This window comes from Mixophyes fleayi, chromosome 1, assembly GCF_038048845.1.
Source record: "Mixophyes fleayi isolate aMixFle1 chromosome 1, aMixFle1.hap1, whole genome shotgun sequence".
Taxonomy (NCBI): Eukaryota; Metazoa; Chordata; class Amphibia; order Anura; family Limnodynastidae; genus Mixophyes; species Mixophyes fleayi.
Window position 1 is genome coordinate 39230511 of NC_134402.1, and position 19406 is coordinate 39249916.

At 41.1% G+C, this 19406-nt stretch overlaps 1 protein-coding gene across 3 annotated transcripts; it reads right to left on the bottom strand.

Annotated features, from left to right (window-relative positions):
* Positions 1-521: 521 nt before the first annotated feature.
* Positions 522-19053, bottom strand: WFS1 (wolframin ER transmembrane glycoprotein). Of its 3 annotated transcripts, none has more exons than XM_075194563.1 (8): positions 18903-19053; positions 15798-15944; positions 13719-13801; positions 11061-11205; positions 9263-9433; positions 8107-8187; positions 5317-5462; positions 522-4723 (listed from the first exon to the last, which is right to left on the bottom strand). In XM_075194563.1, exons 2-8 carry the CDS (start codon positions 15937-15939, stop codon positions 2915-2917), a joined length of 2577 nt encoding a protein of 858 aa, XP_075050664.1. In that variant the 5' UTR covers positions 15940-15944; positions 18903-19053; the 3' UTR covers positions 522-2914. The 3 variants fall into 3 exon arrangements, with proteins under 3 accessions (XP_075050664.1, XP_075050662.1, XP_075050663.1); XM_075194561.1 differs by having other exon boundaries at positions 18876-19053; XM_075194562.1 differs by having other exon boundaries at positions 18850-19053.
* Positions 19054-19406: the final 353 nt, after the last annotated feature.

Sequence of the window (19406 nt, forward strand, 5' to 3'; positions counted from 1 at the left end):
CTACAACATTTATTATTGTTGGCATTATACCTCCATCCAGTTCCATAGAAAGTTTCCCTCCTCCTCGCCCCAACTGCTGGCAGGGTTGTGCCCATGGGGGCTCTATGCTCCATATTTGGTTGACTTATCGCTTCCTTCTGGAACACAGTCCATGGATTCTTAAAAACTCTCTTTGAGGCTCCCTTTGCAAAGGACCCCTAGGTATTCCTACTGTGCTACAGACTTAGGGGTATATTTACTAAGCTGCGGGTTTGAAAAAGTGGGGATGTTGCCTATAGCAACCAATCACATTCTAGCTTTCATTTATTTAATACTTTCTACAAAATGACAGCTAGAATATGATTGGTTGCTATAGGCAACATCTCCACTTTTTCAAACCCGCAGCTTAGTAAATCTAGCCCTTAGACTGTGGGAATCAATTGACAATTTATCACACTTGGAGCTTGAAAACGCTGTTTTATGGAGTCATTTTGTCTGCAATATACTGCATGGACTGAGAATAACGGAGCAGGAAACAAATGTACATGAATAATAAAATTTAATTTACAATATAAGGCATCAGTTAACAAACTCGCACAAGGTCCTTTTACAATACTGTATCTATGCAGGCTATATACAATATATAGGTGACATGTAATTTTTATACTGTTTACTGTCCCGGAAAAACCATTACATCACCCATGTCTCACTTTGCAGAAAACTAATGAAATTATATGGCAGCCTTTCATTTTTGGAACAATTGCACTATGTTGAGTGTCTTGAACAATTTCAATACCATGGAAATGAAACCAGCAAAACGAACCCCCAGTTTCACGAACATACAGAACTTATTTTTTTGTTATGTTTTCTATAACAAGGGAATACCTAGGAGAACATAAGCTTGGATGTTAAAAATAAGGCGCTATGTTCAATAGATGCTGTAACCCCTAGCAACCAGACATTACCTTCATATTCTCACCTGCACTAGAAAGATGGCGGCTACTGTATGATTGGCTGCCACGGTGATGTGTGCCCGATCTACCGTGTTAATAGACCTCCTTTATTATCAAGGCACTTCACCAGATACCTGAAGGCATATTCCCTGTCAATTTATTAACATCTGTCCTTAAACAAAGCAGAATATTGCAATTAGAAACATCCGTAATAATTGTGATTTAAACAAGTCTATTTCACGTTTGTTATGAATTATGAACCAGAACTGAAATCAGGATTTTTCAGCGTTGGGAGAGCAGATGAGAAGTGTCGCAGATAATTCTCAATCATTAACCATAGGCCCCGCTTTCATTCTACTACTCTTGACAGTATATAGCTATACAAAAAAAAACAAAAATTTAGGTTTTTAAAGGCTCTTGTGAAAAGAAAATAAATAAACGTCTTAGTTTCTACAAAATCCGGCACGTTGCTACCTGTTGAGGAGTTTCAGTTACGGCCTCAACCTCATAAGACAGCTATATAGAACCAATTGTCAAGGATTAACACATGGAAAACTCTTAATAAAAGGTGTCTAATACCCCATTAACACTGCCTAAAAAAAACAAAAAACATTTTTCGCTCCGCTGACCCTGGTCAAGGCTCAGTGTGAAAGGGGGTCAGTGCAAAATCCCGAGACTGATGACCTGGGAATTAGACCCGGGACTTTTGGAGAGTTATTCCGGTGTCAGTCCAGGGTCGCCTGTAGTGTGAATGGTGCGACCGGGGTTTTTCAACCCGGCTCTCACCGAACACCAAAGCTTAAAACAAAAACAAAATCATCACCACAAGAGCCAATCAGAGTTCCTCTTGTGATGTTGCCAGGGAGACCCGGCAGACCCGTGTTCAATGTAAACACGGTCTACCCAGGAATTTGCCGGTAAAAGGTGCAGTGTGAACGAGGTCTCTGAGCTGCGATGCTCTGTGACATTGCATTGTGAAAGGGGTATAAAACATGCTTAGAAGTCAGGCGACTGGTTGTTTACAAGTATTGTACCAGCAAAGTCAGAGGCTGGCTACACATGGACATCACAGACGTAATGTGTAATATATCTATAATGCAAGTAGCGTTATGGGAGAGGATCAGCAGTGTGTGTATCAGTAATGTATGTAAGTCATATAGAAGGCTGAATCATCTAGCTAACAGGGGGCGATACAAGATAAAACATGTCCGAATTTCATCTATGGCAGGTCTGGTGCCACCAAGGCTGCTGGGTGGGGGATATAAGTAGTTCTAGCACTCAGAACATTGTAAATCACCTCATATTCAGCCTGAGGCATCCCGCAGTCACCAACTAAATCAAGGGTTGTCCAACCACAGGTGGAAGGAGCAGTTAACAGTCACACACACAAACACACAAACACACACACACACACACCCACACCCACGAGCCTCAGTGACTTTTTTGTAAGCGTTTCACTGTTTTTAGGGACTCTCGGAAAAGTAAACAAACATGTTAAAGATGACGTTCTCCTTTAGGCAGAGGAAGTGTAGCTAGGAGTCGTTTAATTGTTTGATAGAAAGAGGCATCGACAGTATTCGTTATAGAATCTTTCACCCAAAATAAAACCGGAGGAATTATCTTGGATCTACAGCCAGATTGAATGGCTGCTAATTGATGCAGCGTTTTGATCATTTTGACAAAAAAACGACCTAAAATAAAATGAAAAAGTGACTAGTGAGGTAATTAAAGACAACTTGGCGCTCAATAAAGTGTAAGTCTATGGTAAACCAAAAAAAACCAAAAAAAAAAAAAAAAACCATCCAGGCACACAATGACCATTTGTCCGATATGTGACTAGCTGACAAAAATCAATTTATACTCTTTCAAAATACACAAACGTTGTATACACAAGTGACAAAGTGCAAGTCAGCTACATAGGAGAATTCACTTTGGTTTTAGCCTATTGGCGCCATGACAGTATTAGTTCCATATGGGCTTCTTCAAGCAGCAGAGAGGAAGGGGGAAAAGAAGAAGTCGAAAGCAAATTTAATGGCGGTGTGGACGTTGCGCCTCCAGTCGTGTTCTATCTTGACGTGCCTGGAAGCAGGGGTGAGTTTGGCCATGCAATTTAGGCAGCTTATAGCTTTCAGTTCAAAGACCGGCCACTTGCTCCCCAGGCGTCCCTCTAGTATGGTGCTGAACTCTATCATGCTCCCCTGCCGCAAGCTTAACAGCACCGTATTGAACTCATTGCTCGCTTTCAGTACTATATCTTTTGTGGCATCATCTTCTTCGAGTGTTCTGTTTCCATTTTTGCCATTAAGGGGCATACCGACCGATATCTCAAACTTGTACCTATCAAATCTCTTCATGTGGCAGGTATGTTTGGAGAGGAACTTGAGACGGCAGAGTTCATCTTCCTCTATGGTGACGTTCTGCGGTTCGCAAGCTGGGTACACTTCTCCGTACAAGCATCTCATCCAATCTCCAAGAAGGAGGGGTAGCATGTTCACAGCAGACTCGGCGCTGTTGTCAATATCCGTGACACGGACGTACTTGAATCTCCCCGTCCACGTCACCCTGTGACCTTCCAGGTGGCTGCATAAAATCTGGGTCCTGGCCATGTTGGTCTCTTTCCACGACCTAGGGCCGCACAAAAAGCTATACTGTTGCCAAGTCAGTGTGGAGTTATAAACCTTCATCCCTTCAGAACGGTACACGTATATCCAGCAGAACATCACGATGGCCGTGATCCATACCAATATCAGCTTCACAATGGAGCTTTTAGTGATCGACTTGACCATTTCAACCAATGAACTGTTGGCTTTGGACCACCAACGGAGGCCTAGTGGAATGGTGCACAAGACCAGAGTCACCACAATCTTTGTCAGTTCTAAACACAAAAACCACTTGATGAAATGGACAACGCCCATGACGGCAATGCCCACTAGGAGTATGGGAAGGGCAAACAGAAAGAGGAAGTAGCCGATAGATGCGCGGATTAGGCCGATGGTAGTAGATTCACGCAGGATCACAACAGAAAGTTCACACCACATAAAGCACACCAGGTATGGTACCAGATAGCAGTAAACACCCTTGAACCCCCTCAGCTGGGCCATCCTGAAGAAGAGGTAAAATAAGTATATGAAGAGTATGCAAGGGACGCTTATGTGGAAGACAATGAAATGCCCTACTGGCACGGTAAAGAACGTCTTGCTAAGTAATCCAACATAGGGCACAGAATCTGGTACCATAGTCACAAAGGTGAGTGCTCCAGCCGCCACTTCCGTTATTAAGGCTCTCCGAGTATACGGCTCCGCACTGGTGCTCAAGCTCAGATAGCTGGTGACCGTAAAGAAGATGGAGATGATGGCCAGCTCCGAGCATGGGATCCAGTGCCTGTCCGATATGGGGAATGAAAAAATGACAAAAAAGACAGACATCAAGAAGTATAAATAAGGTTCTAGGTGGTTCCAACCGAAATTCACTTCCGCTTGTTCAACGTCCAAGTTTGGCTCAAAGCGAAGCAATAGGTCCGTCAGTGCCCGAAAGTTCTCCCAGGCTTTGCTGTCCTGGAAAACTTTCAGAGTGCAGATCACCATGGAGATAAAGGACAAGTAGAATATGACCAGCGGGATGAAAAAGGCAAAAAAGTCTATGGTAAGGTTACTGATGATGAAGAAGAAGATGAGCGCGTTGATGTGGTGAGTAGGGATAATAGTAGACAGCCAGTGCATCCCGGCCTTGGAGGCCATGTCGATAAGGTATTCTTTAAGCTCCATGATGGCGTGTAGTGGGTACTTCATAATCTGGGGTAAAGAGACAGAAAAGGGGATTAATTCATCTTAAATCTGGCACAATGAAGAGGAAAAAAAAAAAAAAAATACATTTAAATAAAAATCTGGCCCCTGACATACTAATAAAAACAAAAACAAGACAGAATGGTTCTATTACACCGTGAATATCAATATAGGGAAAATAAGACTAACTTAATTGCGTTAGTGGCCACTTTTACATAATTAATATAATTTCAGAATGTATTAGTGTAAGTTACTCCTTCCTATTATGGGGATTTCTCTAGTTCCGATGTTATCATTCATATGTCTTATGTTTGGCTTCATGCTGTAATCCTGATGAGCATTATGTTACTAATGGAACAGTCTGTATTGTGCGAGGCGCATAGACCTGTACACATCATACTGTAAAGCAGCGACAGGAAGACTGCGGTCCCCCAGGGCATTATGGGACTTTCAGAGCAAACGCCGGAGCAGCTAGTTACCTAACCCTGGTTCCATGTAAACCGACCAATACTTACAGCTGTACAGACAGATCTTCGATTAAATAAGTTCTCATCATCCAACACAAATTATAATTCTATAAGCTATGTCCGCCTCCAGTTTACCTTTTGTTGAAGAGGCAGCTCCTCTGGGCCCTTCCCAGCAAACTCATCATCGTCATCGTCGTGTAGGAACAAGTTTGAGGGCACTATACCTTTAGCATATTTTTTGGTAATTTCCACAAAATCATCCAAGGCAATGAAACTTTTAGCTGTAAGAGAAAAAATAAACAAAAAATAAAAAATTATAAAAAAAAAATTAAAATTAAAAATAAAAATAATGTGCATTGTATTATCAAGCAAAACGTTATATATTATCTCACATACAATCTAAAAATACAAATGAAAAAGGCGCTACAGTGTGTCCATTAATACGTAATGCCTCGGTCGCCTCACAAAGTGGAGCCATTTTGTAGGCTGGAGCAATATTTATGAGAATGGCAGAGACCATTTTGTGTTAGAGACAACGGACATCATTTAGTCTTAGAAGCAAAGCGTGTAAGGAAAACACTGCCTGCTTTATGCATTTGGCAGCTTTACTCTTACACTAGAGGAGAGCTGGGAGATGCCCTCTCCCAATTCTAAGTCTGTCTGCACATTTTAAATCCCCCCCCCCCCCCCCCCTTACAGTGCAATATGGTTTTGCAAGGAGCAAATTTGCGCCTTCATTTTCTTAGATCCCAATTCTAAAGGACGCCATAAGTTTGCAATAGTTCTGAGTGAGCGAGAACGTGTAAGAGCTGGATGTATAGACACGAGGGAAGGTGGAAGAAACCACTGTGCACACGCAAAGCATATGTGTGCCACATATATATTTTCAGGGGTGAGAATACGTCAGAATCTTTCTGCACGGGCAAGACAGCATGGGGTGCTTCCCAAATCACAGGCACAATATGCATTTGATAAAAAAAAAAAAAAAGTCACAATTACGACAATATGAAAGTGGCAACCATTTTATGTGCTAGTCACATACAATTAAACCATTTATTTGCAACAATCATATTCAAGATTCGATAAAACTGTTAAAACCTAATACAGCATAAACAACTGTCCGTCTCGTGTACAAATAAAAAAAAAGAATAAATCATATGCAAACAGCCAATCACAAGTGGATCGCTAGTGTTGGGGAGTGCCATCATCATCCACTATTGGCACCTGCCCCTGACCACCCGCAAATAATACAGCTTTCTCAATGCATCTTTGTCAGTCTGAATGGCACAAACATGCCCTTACTGTACTCTCCCCTGTCCCACCCCATCCTGGCGTAAGAAGTCATAGGTTGTGGAATCACGCAAAACTGCATGAGAGCGTATGTGTGTGCCTACTTCTCTGGGCGTGCTCACAGCATTTCACACAAGATACGCCACTCAACCTGGCGTAGTACTCACTCTGTTTCAGCCCGTATGGGTGAGAGAAACTTTTCTTTTGTGCAAGACAGAGACCAATCGCACAACACTTTGCAACGAGCAAAACAGCTTGGATGGGAAGAACAGAATGTGTGCGAGCTCAACACGCAAAGGGCTGGTAGAGCCAATCATCACATCTTTTTGGGCATTAAAACTACTGTCCTAATACAGGAATGTTCCCACATTACATAGCTTCTACATTATGCTGTCCTATAGGTGTTAAGGCAGATGTAATACTACAGTGTTATCATTAACCTTTATATATAGGACGTCACATGAGGTTTGCAGCATTGTACAGCGGGAAAAACAAGACAGTACATGGCATAATAGTACAATACAATAAACAAATAACACTATGGGGGGTATTTAATTGACCGCAAGTTTTTCTTTAGACGGCGTTAAGTCATTTTAACGCTGTTTTTTTATAATTTTCGAGCAGGTTAACTTTACCCGCGATTCAATTCCATTTTTAACGCTCCATTTTGTTTCATGAAACGGTCCTCTCGCGCTCCAGTAGAAGGTCTATTGAAAGTATAGGGTGTGCGAGAGGCAGCCGCGTTAAAAGCTATTCAATTGTTTTTTTAACACGGAACGTTAAACAGGTCAATATTCTGTTTTATCTCGCACCTCTTTGGGGTGTTATAAAAATAAAAAAAAATATTTATGTATGTTTTTGGTACAAATATGTATGTACTACTGTGTTTTGACATGGTATAGATGATTCTATAGTAAAAAAAATAGTGAAATAAAAAAATATGCTAAAGAAAGTACTGTAATGTAGATTTTATCAAATAAATAGGTTGTGTAATGCAATCTAATGTATGCCAGTCCTTTTTTTGTGTTATACATGGCCGCGTTAAACACTCCCCTAAAAACTCGCAAACACAATGATTAACGTGCGGGGGCAGCGTTTCCTCTTTATCAATTGCATTGCACCAGTTTTCAGGCTACGTTAATTAAAAACGGTCGCTATAGCAGTTAAATAAAATAAAAAATAACACGCTGGTTTTTAACGCAGCAGGTAAAAAAAAAAATACAAAAAACTTGCGGTTAATTGAATACCCTCCTACAACTCTAAACACAGCTACTGGGGTGCAAGGGTTATACTCAGCGCAGGGTGAATCCTGTGCCCATTAGTGTGGGTGCAACGAACAGGTAAGGAGACACAAAGAGGTATTGAAGACAACGGAGGAGAGGAGTCAATGGGCAGAGAGCCCACAGAGGAGGTGTGCTGTGTAGTTGGTGAGCCAAAGTTATAGGTAATGAGAACAGTAGGGAAGAGGGTCCTGCTCACTGGAGCTTACACTCTAAAGGGACAGGGGCAGACGAGTCTTATGTTGTAAAAAGGACATAACATGATACTACTTACATAAAGTAAAAGTTATAATAGAATAGAAACTGCCCGAACCTACATAAAACATGGGTGTATGTATCAGTGCTCCCTACTCACCTTCACTACTGACTAAACGTTCCAGCACCCGCCGTTCCTTCTGAGTAGACTTTGGGATTGGCCCCGGCTGTTGTTCCCCGTCTGGAACACAAATTCATGAACCATAAATGAATGCACCTAAATACCGCACACTGGGATTAATTGTAACCATCAGTTATTTGTCGATACGGCCACACACTTGATTTCTTGATTTTTACGACAATACTATGACAAATGAACAGATTTCAACTAGGAAATATTTCTGCTAGAGATTAATTGGTGGCCTCTTACACCATTTGTTAATGTTCAGTAATCTGCCATGTAAATGTCATCAGTTATAAAGAATAGCAAAAGTCTTAGGGAGGAAATCAGTTCTGTGCGATGTGCAGATTCCGGAAAGGTTGTGCGGGCAATCCATGACGATTTAACATTGAATATGCAACACCCCATACATTTGCGCAGGAAACGCAATGATGTTGGGTACAGTAACACCCGGAAATGCGCACAGCCGAAGATCGAAGTGACTTTGTGAATTTACTTTCAACCTTTACCATGTTACATTCCTTAAAATAAACAAAAATTAAAAATAGGTGCCACACTCCCTTTCTCCAATTGATGCTAAGGCAGTGCTGCCATTAGGAATTAAGTACCTTCCATGTGGCTAGCATACAATCCAGACACCTTTTGTATAAAATAATAATAAAATATATATATATATATACACACACACACACATACACACACACACACATATATATACATACACACAATTTATGCCATGTGCCTGATGTCTAGTATACAATACAGAACTGCTTCCAAATTGGTAGGTCTACAATTTAGATACTCTTCAGCGTTGAGTCCCAAAGCTGCCATCAGCCTGCGCCGCAGTGGCTGGAGCACAGTTTTCTGTCCTGCTCTGAATTTTTGATTGGCTACTGCAGCTCGGGGGAGGAACAGAAATGGTGCGCTATCAGCCAATAATAGTGCAGGCGGATAGCTCCTCCAGAACCAAACAGGAGGCCAGAAGCAACAATAGAAGCATAGGGATGAATAGAAATCCAGCTTTCATTTCACACCAGTAAACGTAGAATAAAATGTATGGATAAATGTGTGGGTGAGGATGAGACGGTGGTGAAATTACAAATAAAATAATCCACAATTATTACAATCTACCGACCTTCAGAATTGACCTGGCCGACATTTTCCAGCAGCTCGGACACAGAAAGCTGCTTCTTCTTCTTGGGGTTCAGCTTCCAGTACATGACTAAAGCCGCCTTTCTCACAGCCCTCTCTAAATCCGTTTCTGAGGACAGTTTCTTTACCTCGCTCTCATTTTCATTCGTGATGCCTGGATAAACAGAACATGGAAGGTCACTGCTGAATGTGGATGTTGTTCCACCACTATTACTTACCAAGAAACGGAACATCCTAACCTGGATCATCATCAGAATATAACTGGAAACATTTACGATGGATTTTCATTACAAAGCAAATTGCTGCATTCTCAATAGCCACAGAGGTGTCTCTTCCCCTCACAGGAGCAATGTCCCAGCTCAGCAGCCAGGACATGGTTTATTACAGGGTTATTTTATAAAATATTATAAGAGAATAAGTCATCATGAAAGAATTGCAGTACTTGACAAGCCATACATTGGTTAGCTAATATGATTACTGCATAGACCAGGCCAGTACCTATACTTAGACCATCAGTAAAATAATGTATCCAATAGAGACTATACAAACCGAGTGCTATGACAAGAATTACAAAAGCAAAACAAAATAATGTGCCTGGAAATATGTGTACGACTGTGTTTATGTTGTTACATTATTCATTATCACACTGCTCTGTACCTACTAAATCGTAATTAGTTTAGGAGGTGGGCTGTTACTACCCGTTATATAGCCACTAGTTACACAGTTTTTATATAATCTTACAGACATGTTGCACTGTGTGGGGATTATCAGATGCTTTTTAAGTGTGTGTGTGTGTGTGTAAGATACAGTTATAAGACATTTGGGAGTAATTTATCAAGCTGCTGGTTTGAAAAGTGGAGATATTGCCTAGAGCAACCAATCAGATTCTAGCTGTCACTTTGTAGAATGTAGCAAATAGATAAATAGAATTTGATTGGTTGCTATAGGCAACATCTCCACTTTTCAAACCAGCAGCTTAATAAATTTACTCCTTGGTGTCTGAATACGCTGCATGCCAATTTGAGTAAAGGGTTTCCTGTTTCTCTCACTGAATGCCTATAGTTATACAGGTTTGAGTATCTGCCTCTTGACAAATAAAGCACTTTTCCTCTCCCAATGTATTGCTTACTGGTCTATAACAAGTCACTGAAGTGATGAATATGTAGATCTCCACCCCACTGGGTGTGTCTGAAAATGGACAGAGAGGTCCACGTACTTTGTAACGGCTGCAGAGCAGAATTCAAGAACTGTACCCTCCATTATCCACTGTTGCTGGTATGCTTAGTGCTCCAGGCCTGCCTAGTATAATTCTGGTTTCACATGTTGCATTTGTACGCTTACTGTGCTGGAGAAACAGTGTAAGCAGACAGTGCAGAAAAGCAATAACTTGCACTGTAACATTTACAGATTAAAAAACACAATATAACATAGTGGGCAGCATGGTGGCTCGGTGGTTAGCACTTCTGCCTCACAACACCGGTCATGGGTTCAATTCCCGACCAAAACATATCAGACAAAATTAACCCTAGTCTGTGTTTGGGTGTCTGAGCGTGTTAGGGAGACAGAAAACTTCAATGGGGCAGGGACCAAGGTGAATGTACAGCGCTGCGGAATTGGTGGCGCTAGATAAAAAAAATGAGGACGATAAATGACGATATATATTTACCAACAGTCCGGGATGAGAGTTACAACAGTTTTGTGTCAAACAACCCACCAAGTGCCCCAACGATAACCTGCAGTTACTGTTGGACTCTTCACATCCAAAGACGGTGCATACGCACCTCTCCTGTCTGCCAAACATCTGCGCAGAAGCTTCACCGCGTCCCTCCGACCCTGCTTGGCAGCTTGGATAAGCCAGTTTACCGCAGCGCAACTATTAACTTCCTCATCCTGCTCTTCAGCGAGTTTCAAGTAGTATTTTCCTACCTGCGGCAAAACAGAGAACTGATTAAGTCCAAGATTCACACAGTTTTTTTAAACACGTAAAAGTAACTTCGCACTGCTGCTGGGGGAAGAATTCCCTGATGGCCCCCCGAGATCCTGCCCAAGTCGGCTGGGTCTGTGAGCTCCTAGCGGTTCTCTCTGTCAGGAGCTGCGATTTGGAAAAGATGTCAAACCGTAGGAGAAGACTGGCGACACGTGTCGCAGTCCGATTGGTATTGTATTGTTAAAGAATCAATCCATGTAGATGGCCAAAGCAACCAGTAATCTGACCTTTTTTATTTTCCTGGTAAATTGGTCATTAAAAAAAAATAAAAAAATACCTGATTGAAGAGAGAGTATTTGTAAATGATCAATTAAAGTCTAATAATTCTACAACTATACTATATTGTGTACAAACCGCAAACATCTTTCTACTTGGTCAGACCAAAGTTATGTGTGAGCCAAACAATTTTCTTTAAACCAATCGTATTGTAACGTGTGCCTCATCTGTATTTAAAGATCAATTTTTGTGTGTAAACTACTCCCCTCCCCCCAATAAGTATAAAGTAACAGCCAGTGTATAACAAACATTCAAACTTTTTCCTTTTTTTAAATAGATAAAAACAAAACATAAGAACAATAAAAAGGAAACAAAACAGGTGAAAGGGAGAGGGGGGGGGGGCAGCTAACTCAGACTAACAAGAGGGAGAAAATGTCAGGGAGGAATGGGGGGGGTCCTACTTCTGATGAATTGCAGAAATGACAATGTTAAATATAAATTATGTATCGATTTACAGCAGTCTGGTTCTAGTTTTGTTTTTTTTAGAGTTATTGATACACACAAAGTGCAAAGACATGTTATAACGGAAATACTATGATCATTTTTTATTTTTCTTTAAAAGCATGATAAGTAAACAGGGCACACCAGCCTGCTGCAACATACATTTCTCTATCACATCTATGTATTAAATGTTTTCAAGAGAACATGCCCAAAATGCGTAAAACTAGGTTTACACACCAATGTCCTCAACAGGGTCCAAGGAAAGACAGCTGGGGGCTGAGTAACACTGCGCAGGGGGTAGCCACATGGTTCAAAACAAAGCCACAAACATTGCAGCTTTCTATTGGTCCTCCTGCTCACGCCAACCTCGGCGGCCATTTTGAGAATGGTGAAAGAAAACTAGACAAGGGAGCCTGGGAAAAACAGTTTTGGTGTGCAGGTGAAGGGGCAGGTCAGCAAAAATTTACAGAAAATGCTGCTTTAAGGGACCACTCAACCTAAACCACAAGTTGACTTCTATAAAAGACCCATTAATAATATTCACAAAGTAAGAGTTTATCAGAACTGAAATATATCCAAGATAAAGTGGCGCATTTCTGATAAAAGATCACAAGTTTACTATAAGGCACTACAGGAATCCCCAGGGCTATTTAACTACCCCCAGACATAATATTGCTGCCGCTTGCCTCCTCTCTCCCCTGTGCATGGTTGGAAGTGAAAAGTCCTATGTACCCCATAGCAACATGGCAGCCATTTTCTAATGTGCCACTGCATGCTCAGCTGACCACGAAGAGGTACGATGGAAGGATAAATTCAGTAGTAAAATATTACAGATTCAGTACTCTGTACATAATTGTAAAGACAACATCAGCCACCTCAGGCTCTGGTAAGGTCATTTGGATTTTACATATATAGTTGTGAGTTACAGGCCACCAATTCCTATTGGATCAATGTAAATTTTAGGTTTAGTGCCCCGTCAATAAAAGCATTTATTTATTGGTAAAAAGTTGGTGTTAATGGAAGGCAGAAATATGGTAACTTGCAATAAACAACCACTGAATAATCTAATATAGTACATAGAGCATGATTTGTGACCACTAGGGTGGAAACTATAGGAGTACTAGTGTTTTACAATGCAAAAAAAAAACCACAAAAGTAAACACACAAACAAAAATATATTTTTTTTTGTTTAAAAAAAAAAAAGAAAGAAACTTTTCTGAATCTATGTGAGAGACAGAGACACAGAAGAGACACAGATCAACCCCTTCTCTTACTCAGACATTACACAGAAAGGTCATCAGCAAATGACAGCCCAGAGTAGATCTGGTTTCTACCACTTCCCCTATTGGCTGGGAAGAGACCCAGAGTCTCGCAGGCTGACGTACAGGTACTGGCACGGCCTGGTGTGTACAAGGCTCAGTAATGTCTCCAGAAGATTTCATAATGATTTGTGTACGGGAGGTTCTTGAGAGTATTATAACATAGGTACATTAAGCTCAATCTGAAGTCTATCTCAGAGGATTAGTACACATTCTTCCTACAAGAACTAACAAAGAAGACAGTGTTCCCAATGACGCTCCATCAGTATACCCTGGTATTTACAGGCTATATGGTTTATAAAGCAGAACAATATTTATGTGGTGAATCACACTGGCTGTTTCACACAGAAAATTCCAGCACGGAGCAATCAACTTCCTAATTTTTCATTGCAGCCAGTCTCACTCTCTGGCGTTACCTCGCTCTGCCCCTTGGCATCGCCACTTCTGGCTTTCTCCAGCAGTTCCTGCAGCACGGCTTCCTCGTCCTCATTCATGTGTTCTGCAACAAGACAACAAACCAGACGTTGTACAGATATCAGTGACAGACCATTATTATAGCTAACAGCTTCACGGAGCATGTGCTGCACACAACATCTACATCTACTCTAGAGATTCAGAGTTTTGGCTGCTGCAGGACTGAGCTTTGTTTCCTTACAGACTAATAGAATGTTCCCTCTCACCTTGTGGAACATTCTTATCAGTTCTATTCCTGTGAGAACAGCCACGGGGTTGTCAGAAGGGCAAAACTTAGAGGAGAGGTCCATTGAAATCACAAGACAACACGTTCATTCCTGTCTCGTAGTCTTATGACAGAAGACACATGCCTCTAAACATTTCTCCAAAATTAGTGAGTCAGGATCAGATGTTAGGAGCAAACAATTTTTCTAACATAAAATGTATAATTTGCACACAAAAACAATATTTAGTGGTTATTGGGGCAGCACGGTGGCTCAGTGGTTAGCACTTCTGCCTCACAGCACTGGGGTTAGGAGTTCGATTCTCGACCATGGCCTTATCTGTGTTGAGTTTGTATGTTATCCCCGTTCTTGCGTGGGTTTCCGCCGGGTGCTCCGGTTTCCTCTCACACTCCAAAAACATACTTGTAGGTTAATTGCTGCTATCAAAATTAACCCTAGTCTCTCTCTCTCTCTCTCTCTCTGTGTGTATGTTAGGGGATTGAGATTGTAAGCTCCAATGGGGCAGGGACTGATGTGAATGAGTTCTCTGTACGGCGCTGCGGAATCAGTGGCGCTATATAAATAGATGATGATGATTATGACGAATGACAGCATTAAAATCTCATAAAACAGCAGATATGACCTACACATTATACCAGCCTGAACCCCCTTCATACACAATATACATGTTCTGGGAACCATTACATCTTGTTCACGGCACAGTGTGTAATACTTATTAGTTTTCTGCAGCACTAAGGGTTAATTATCCCAGATGGAAAAATGACAACAATCTTAAAATAAAAAAACTAAGAGTAGTGATAGCTGCCTGCCAAGTTCTGCCGTAGAAAATGGAAGGGGTCGGGGGGGGTGTAAAAGCCCAGAACACTCTTTATAAACCGAATTAATACAAGTCATCTGAAGCTTCCAGATCACAGTAATGATACAGATTAAAGTGCACCCGGACCCTAAACGCTGTATAAACATATATTTTGTTGGGTTGGGCCAATATATTCAAATAAATGCAGCCTAACAACTCACTGTGGGCCAGTACCACATGAATATTTGCTCACTGATGTCACTGGCTTCTGAAATAGATAGGCTGCATTCTGGTGAATATTCAACCCACAAGATGGCTGCCTCCAGTGCGTGTAGGAGACGGGTGCTCTTTCAACACAAGCTTGTTTTTCAACCAGTCTTCAGCAAGTAAAGTGTATCCATCATGTATATTTGAATTTGCCATTAAGAAAATCAGAAAACCAGTCAAAGAACCGTATCCCTCACTCTTGTGTGTTTTCTGTGTCAATTCCTCAAGCATTACTCCAACGTGTCTCCAGAACGCAGCGAGCACGCCCCAGCCTCTATATAAACATCCAAGTCACATGAAAGCCCCGACATGCCCAGAGATTAACTGGGACCACAGTTATAATGAAATGCAGGTTTTGTTGACCAGAACATTCCTAGTTACTGTTTTTGTGGCGTATCGAAAGAACAAAACATGTATAGAACTGAGAAAAGTAAACGTCTGACTGACAGAATTTTCTAAAAGACACTAATTATACTATCTCTTGAACAGAGAATATTTTTTTAATTGCTTCCTGTACCCCAGTTAAACATGACAAACTTTATTTTTTTGGCCACGCCAACATGTAAACAATTAGAAGACGTAAGAAATCGCCAATCTGAACATACTGTACAGCAGTTGACAGAAGCATTGCTGGGCACTGTAGTCCAACAGGAAAGACAGAAGGTTTAGGATTCCAAGCCCATAAATTTCAAGGCGTCTGCGTATAAACACAGCATAGCAATGCTTAAGTCTACCTGGTACGGCTGAAAATACACTGGGAGACCCGGGACTGGATGGTCCTTGCTTCTGAGTTTCTTCATGACCGTCCGAACCAGTAGCTGCATTTAGCTGCGATCTGCCGAGTACGTTTGGTGCAGCTGCAGAGTCTGAGTCCATGGTTTCTAGAAATAGATATAATTCAAATAGTGTCACAATACAACTTCCTCTTGCCAGCGAGATTTCATAAACACATTCTAAACTCCCAGGAAAACCACAGATTATTCCACAAATGGTGCAGCTGCTGATACCGGTTGTGACACATTCTAGGAATTTCTATATAAGAAATAAGATTGCAGTAAGTAGTCAGTAAAACCGACCGGGTGCGAGAGTGGAAAACCACTCATTGTGTTCTGTGAAGTACTAAGTTTTATGTATATACCAGACCACTTTCCTGTTCTTGGCCTCAGTGCTTAGTGCTGACTTGAACAGCGGCCAACAGACAGCAACAGATAAACGTTACCATTTATGACCGTACCTTTGGTTGTTTTAATAAAATAGTAAAGGATAAAAGTGAAAAAGGTCAAAAATATCTAAAGTTGCCCATACTTGCAGATTTGGTCCTCCAATCTGGCCACTTTGAATGTGGTCAGACAATCAGGGCAGGGACTGATGTGAATGAGTTCTCTGTACAGCGCTGCAGAATCAGTGGCGCTATATAAATAAATGGTGATGATGAATTGTGTGCACAGATACAATCTAGACAAAATGAATGATCCGACTGGCCAATGGCCTCCATCAGTTTGTTTGTGGGTCTCACCAGGACGTACAATAGGAAGTACTAAGGTCATTAAAATAGGGTCATTTGGCAAAACTGGATTTAGTCATTTGTGTTTGTGGCCAGTTTGGTCCCAAACACATGACGTTCATATACCAGGCCAGACAACTAATTGGTTGATCCCAGACAATATCTCATGTGAATTGATCTTTCAGGACACAAATGGAAAGTTGGACAATAAGTGCAAATCTATATGTATGGTCAGAACACAACCTTTATAATTGTGCCCCACAAGAACTGATCTGACTGCTGAGCAAATTTGCCACACGTTATCAATTTATACATAGACCTCATCTACCTGTGTATTGGCAATTTAATAGATTCAATTACTGAAGACCAGTTATTACAATGGCAATGGAATAGCCTTGTCACCAAACAAGAACAAACATGTAATTCTTACAGAAAAACAAAACAAAATAAACACCCACAAGATTGACATAGTAAATGTTCACCTTACCATGAAATCCCATGGTAATTTGGTTGTATACCACGGTACTTTTTAAGAATAAGAGCAAGCATTGGAGTCAGACAATTTTGCTGGATGAACCTACCACATAAATCTGAGGTGCTCACACCCAATCGTCAGGAGCTACCAACAGGTCATGTTTTCAGGATTTCTGCCTGTAGAAACAGGTGGGAGAATTACTGCCCCAGAAAAATAACTTAACTCACCTGTGCATGATTAAAGAAATCCTGCAAACATGACCTGTTGGCAGCTCTTGAAGACTGAGAGCTAGATTTACTAAGCTGCGGGTTTGAAAAAGTGGGGATGTTGCCAATAGCAACCAATCAGATTTTAGCTGCCATTTTGTAGAATGTACTAAATAAATGAAAGCTAGAATCTGATTGGTTGCTATAGGCAACATCCCCACTTTTTCAAACTCGCAGCTTAGTAAATCTAGCCCTGAGTTTGAGCATCGCTGACCTAAATGGTCCACCCAGAACACATGAAGCTACACACCTACTTTATAATTTCAGGAGACACCTCTGCGCACTAGAAGTACATCTAGGTGTGTAGAGTGGGGAAGGAAATCTGGAGAGGAACAATGTAAAATTATGTTACTGCCCTGGTTAGGTTGTTGATTTTAACGCTTCATATTTTTGGAATTTCAGGAATTTTGGAACTGTATTAAAACCTTACCCTCCTTTTGGTAACTTCCTCTCCTCCTGACCCTTTCCAACCAAACAATCCCATCTCTCCCTATACATGTTTTTAGTTGTAATTTCATTAGGTTTAACATGTTTATAATCCTATAAAACCTAATAAAATAGTATTTGTTAAAAGATAAATAATGTTACTGTCCAACTTCCTGCTTCTTTGCAATCACCCATTTCATTCAATTCATTTTCGGTTTTCTCCTAAAATACTGCACGGTTTAACCTCATCTCTGTATTAAATTAGTCAAGAGAGAGGGGGCATCAGAAATTCATTTTACGGAGATAAAATTGCCTTGTGCCAATTTGCTGAGCCAATGTCATAGAACGCAAACATCAACAAGTTATGTCTGTGAAGATATTGGGCATTATACTAGCAAGATATATGGATTGACAAGATTTTAGACAAAGCTGTGCTGTCCCTTTAGAACCCTTAAAATAACAAAATTCCAAAAATGTACTAGCAATCAATTATTCATGTAATATGTGCTTAAAATGTAAAAAAAAAAAAAAAGTCACAAGTCAACCCAGTGTTCAGCATCAGTACAGACCCCTTGCTTGTTTATCTGCACTCAGCAAAAACATGTGAGGGGTGGATCTCTGTAAATATTCAGAAACTAATCTATACTCTCCATTGTATACAAGAAACTATAGAATATTATTTTTCCATCATCAAACAGATTCAGGACTGGGAGCTGGGGAGGGGAAAAAAAAAAATCACCAGGTCACTTAAGGTGGGTGATCATTATCATCGCTCTTCAAACCTATTGTGTATTGCCAACTAATAAACAATAAAACTGTATAAACAATACAAACCTTGTTTTAACATTAGAGATTGTACTCAATATCAAGTTTAACACTGTAATCTACACACCACTGCAGATGCAGCAAGTACAATGCTAGACTTCAGACATTGTTTTTTTTGCAGAAAAGGTGGTCAGATTTCCAAGCTGCACCCTCTAAGCAGCAGTAATAAAACCACTCCCCAGCTAGAGCTGCCTGTCCTACCATAGATCACACAGCAGATAAATGCAGAAACATATATATGTATAGACAGGGGAGCAATCTTAGCAAGTCCCAGCCCATACAGTGCCTACATGAGGGCCCAGATCCTGATCATTACCAGACAGCCAGCTGGAGGAGCAGTCACCTTCCTGCGTGCACTTGGGTGTATTCCTGCAGTGTCAGTGCTGGGAGAGCCTGGACAATCTATCTCAGAGAGCTGCCATGCTCCTTCCAACTGTGTCCACTCTGCAACTCCACTCCCACCCCAGCTGCCTGCAGTGCCAGGCATCACCAGTCTACCCAGCTCGGGATGACTCATACAGGCTGACCGTAGCTGGGCGCCGCGCTCGATTGCTTTTCCCTGCGTGTAGTCAGCAATGACACACTGTATAGTGAGCACACACAGTTCTAAATAAAGCGTTTAATTACATTACCGGCCCTGTGCTATTGCATTCTTATAAAATCATTAACCCCATTGCAGTCTGGAGGTGACAGCATCTGTCAGCACGATGATCACATTGCATCTAATGGGGGAATGAGTTTAACCATTTGTAACCCAACATGATAGTGCTAGTGATCTGTCCCAGAGAGGAAATAGTTACTTGATGCCTCGTACTGTAAACTGCAGAGCTGGCAATTGTGCATCATT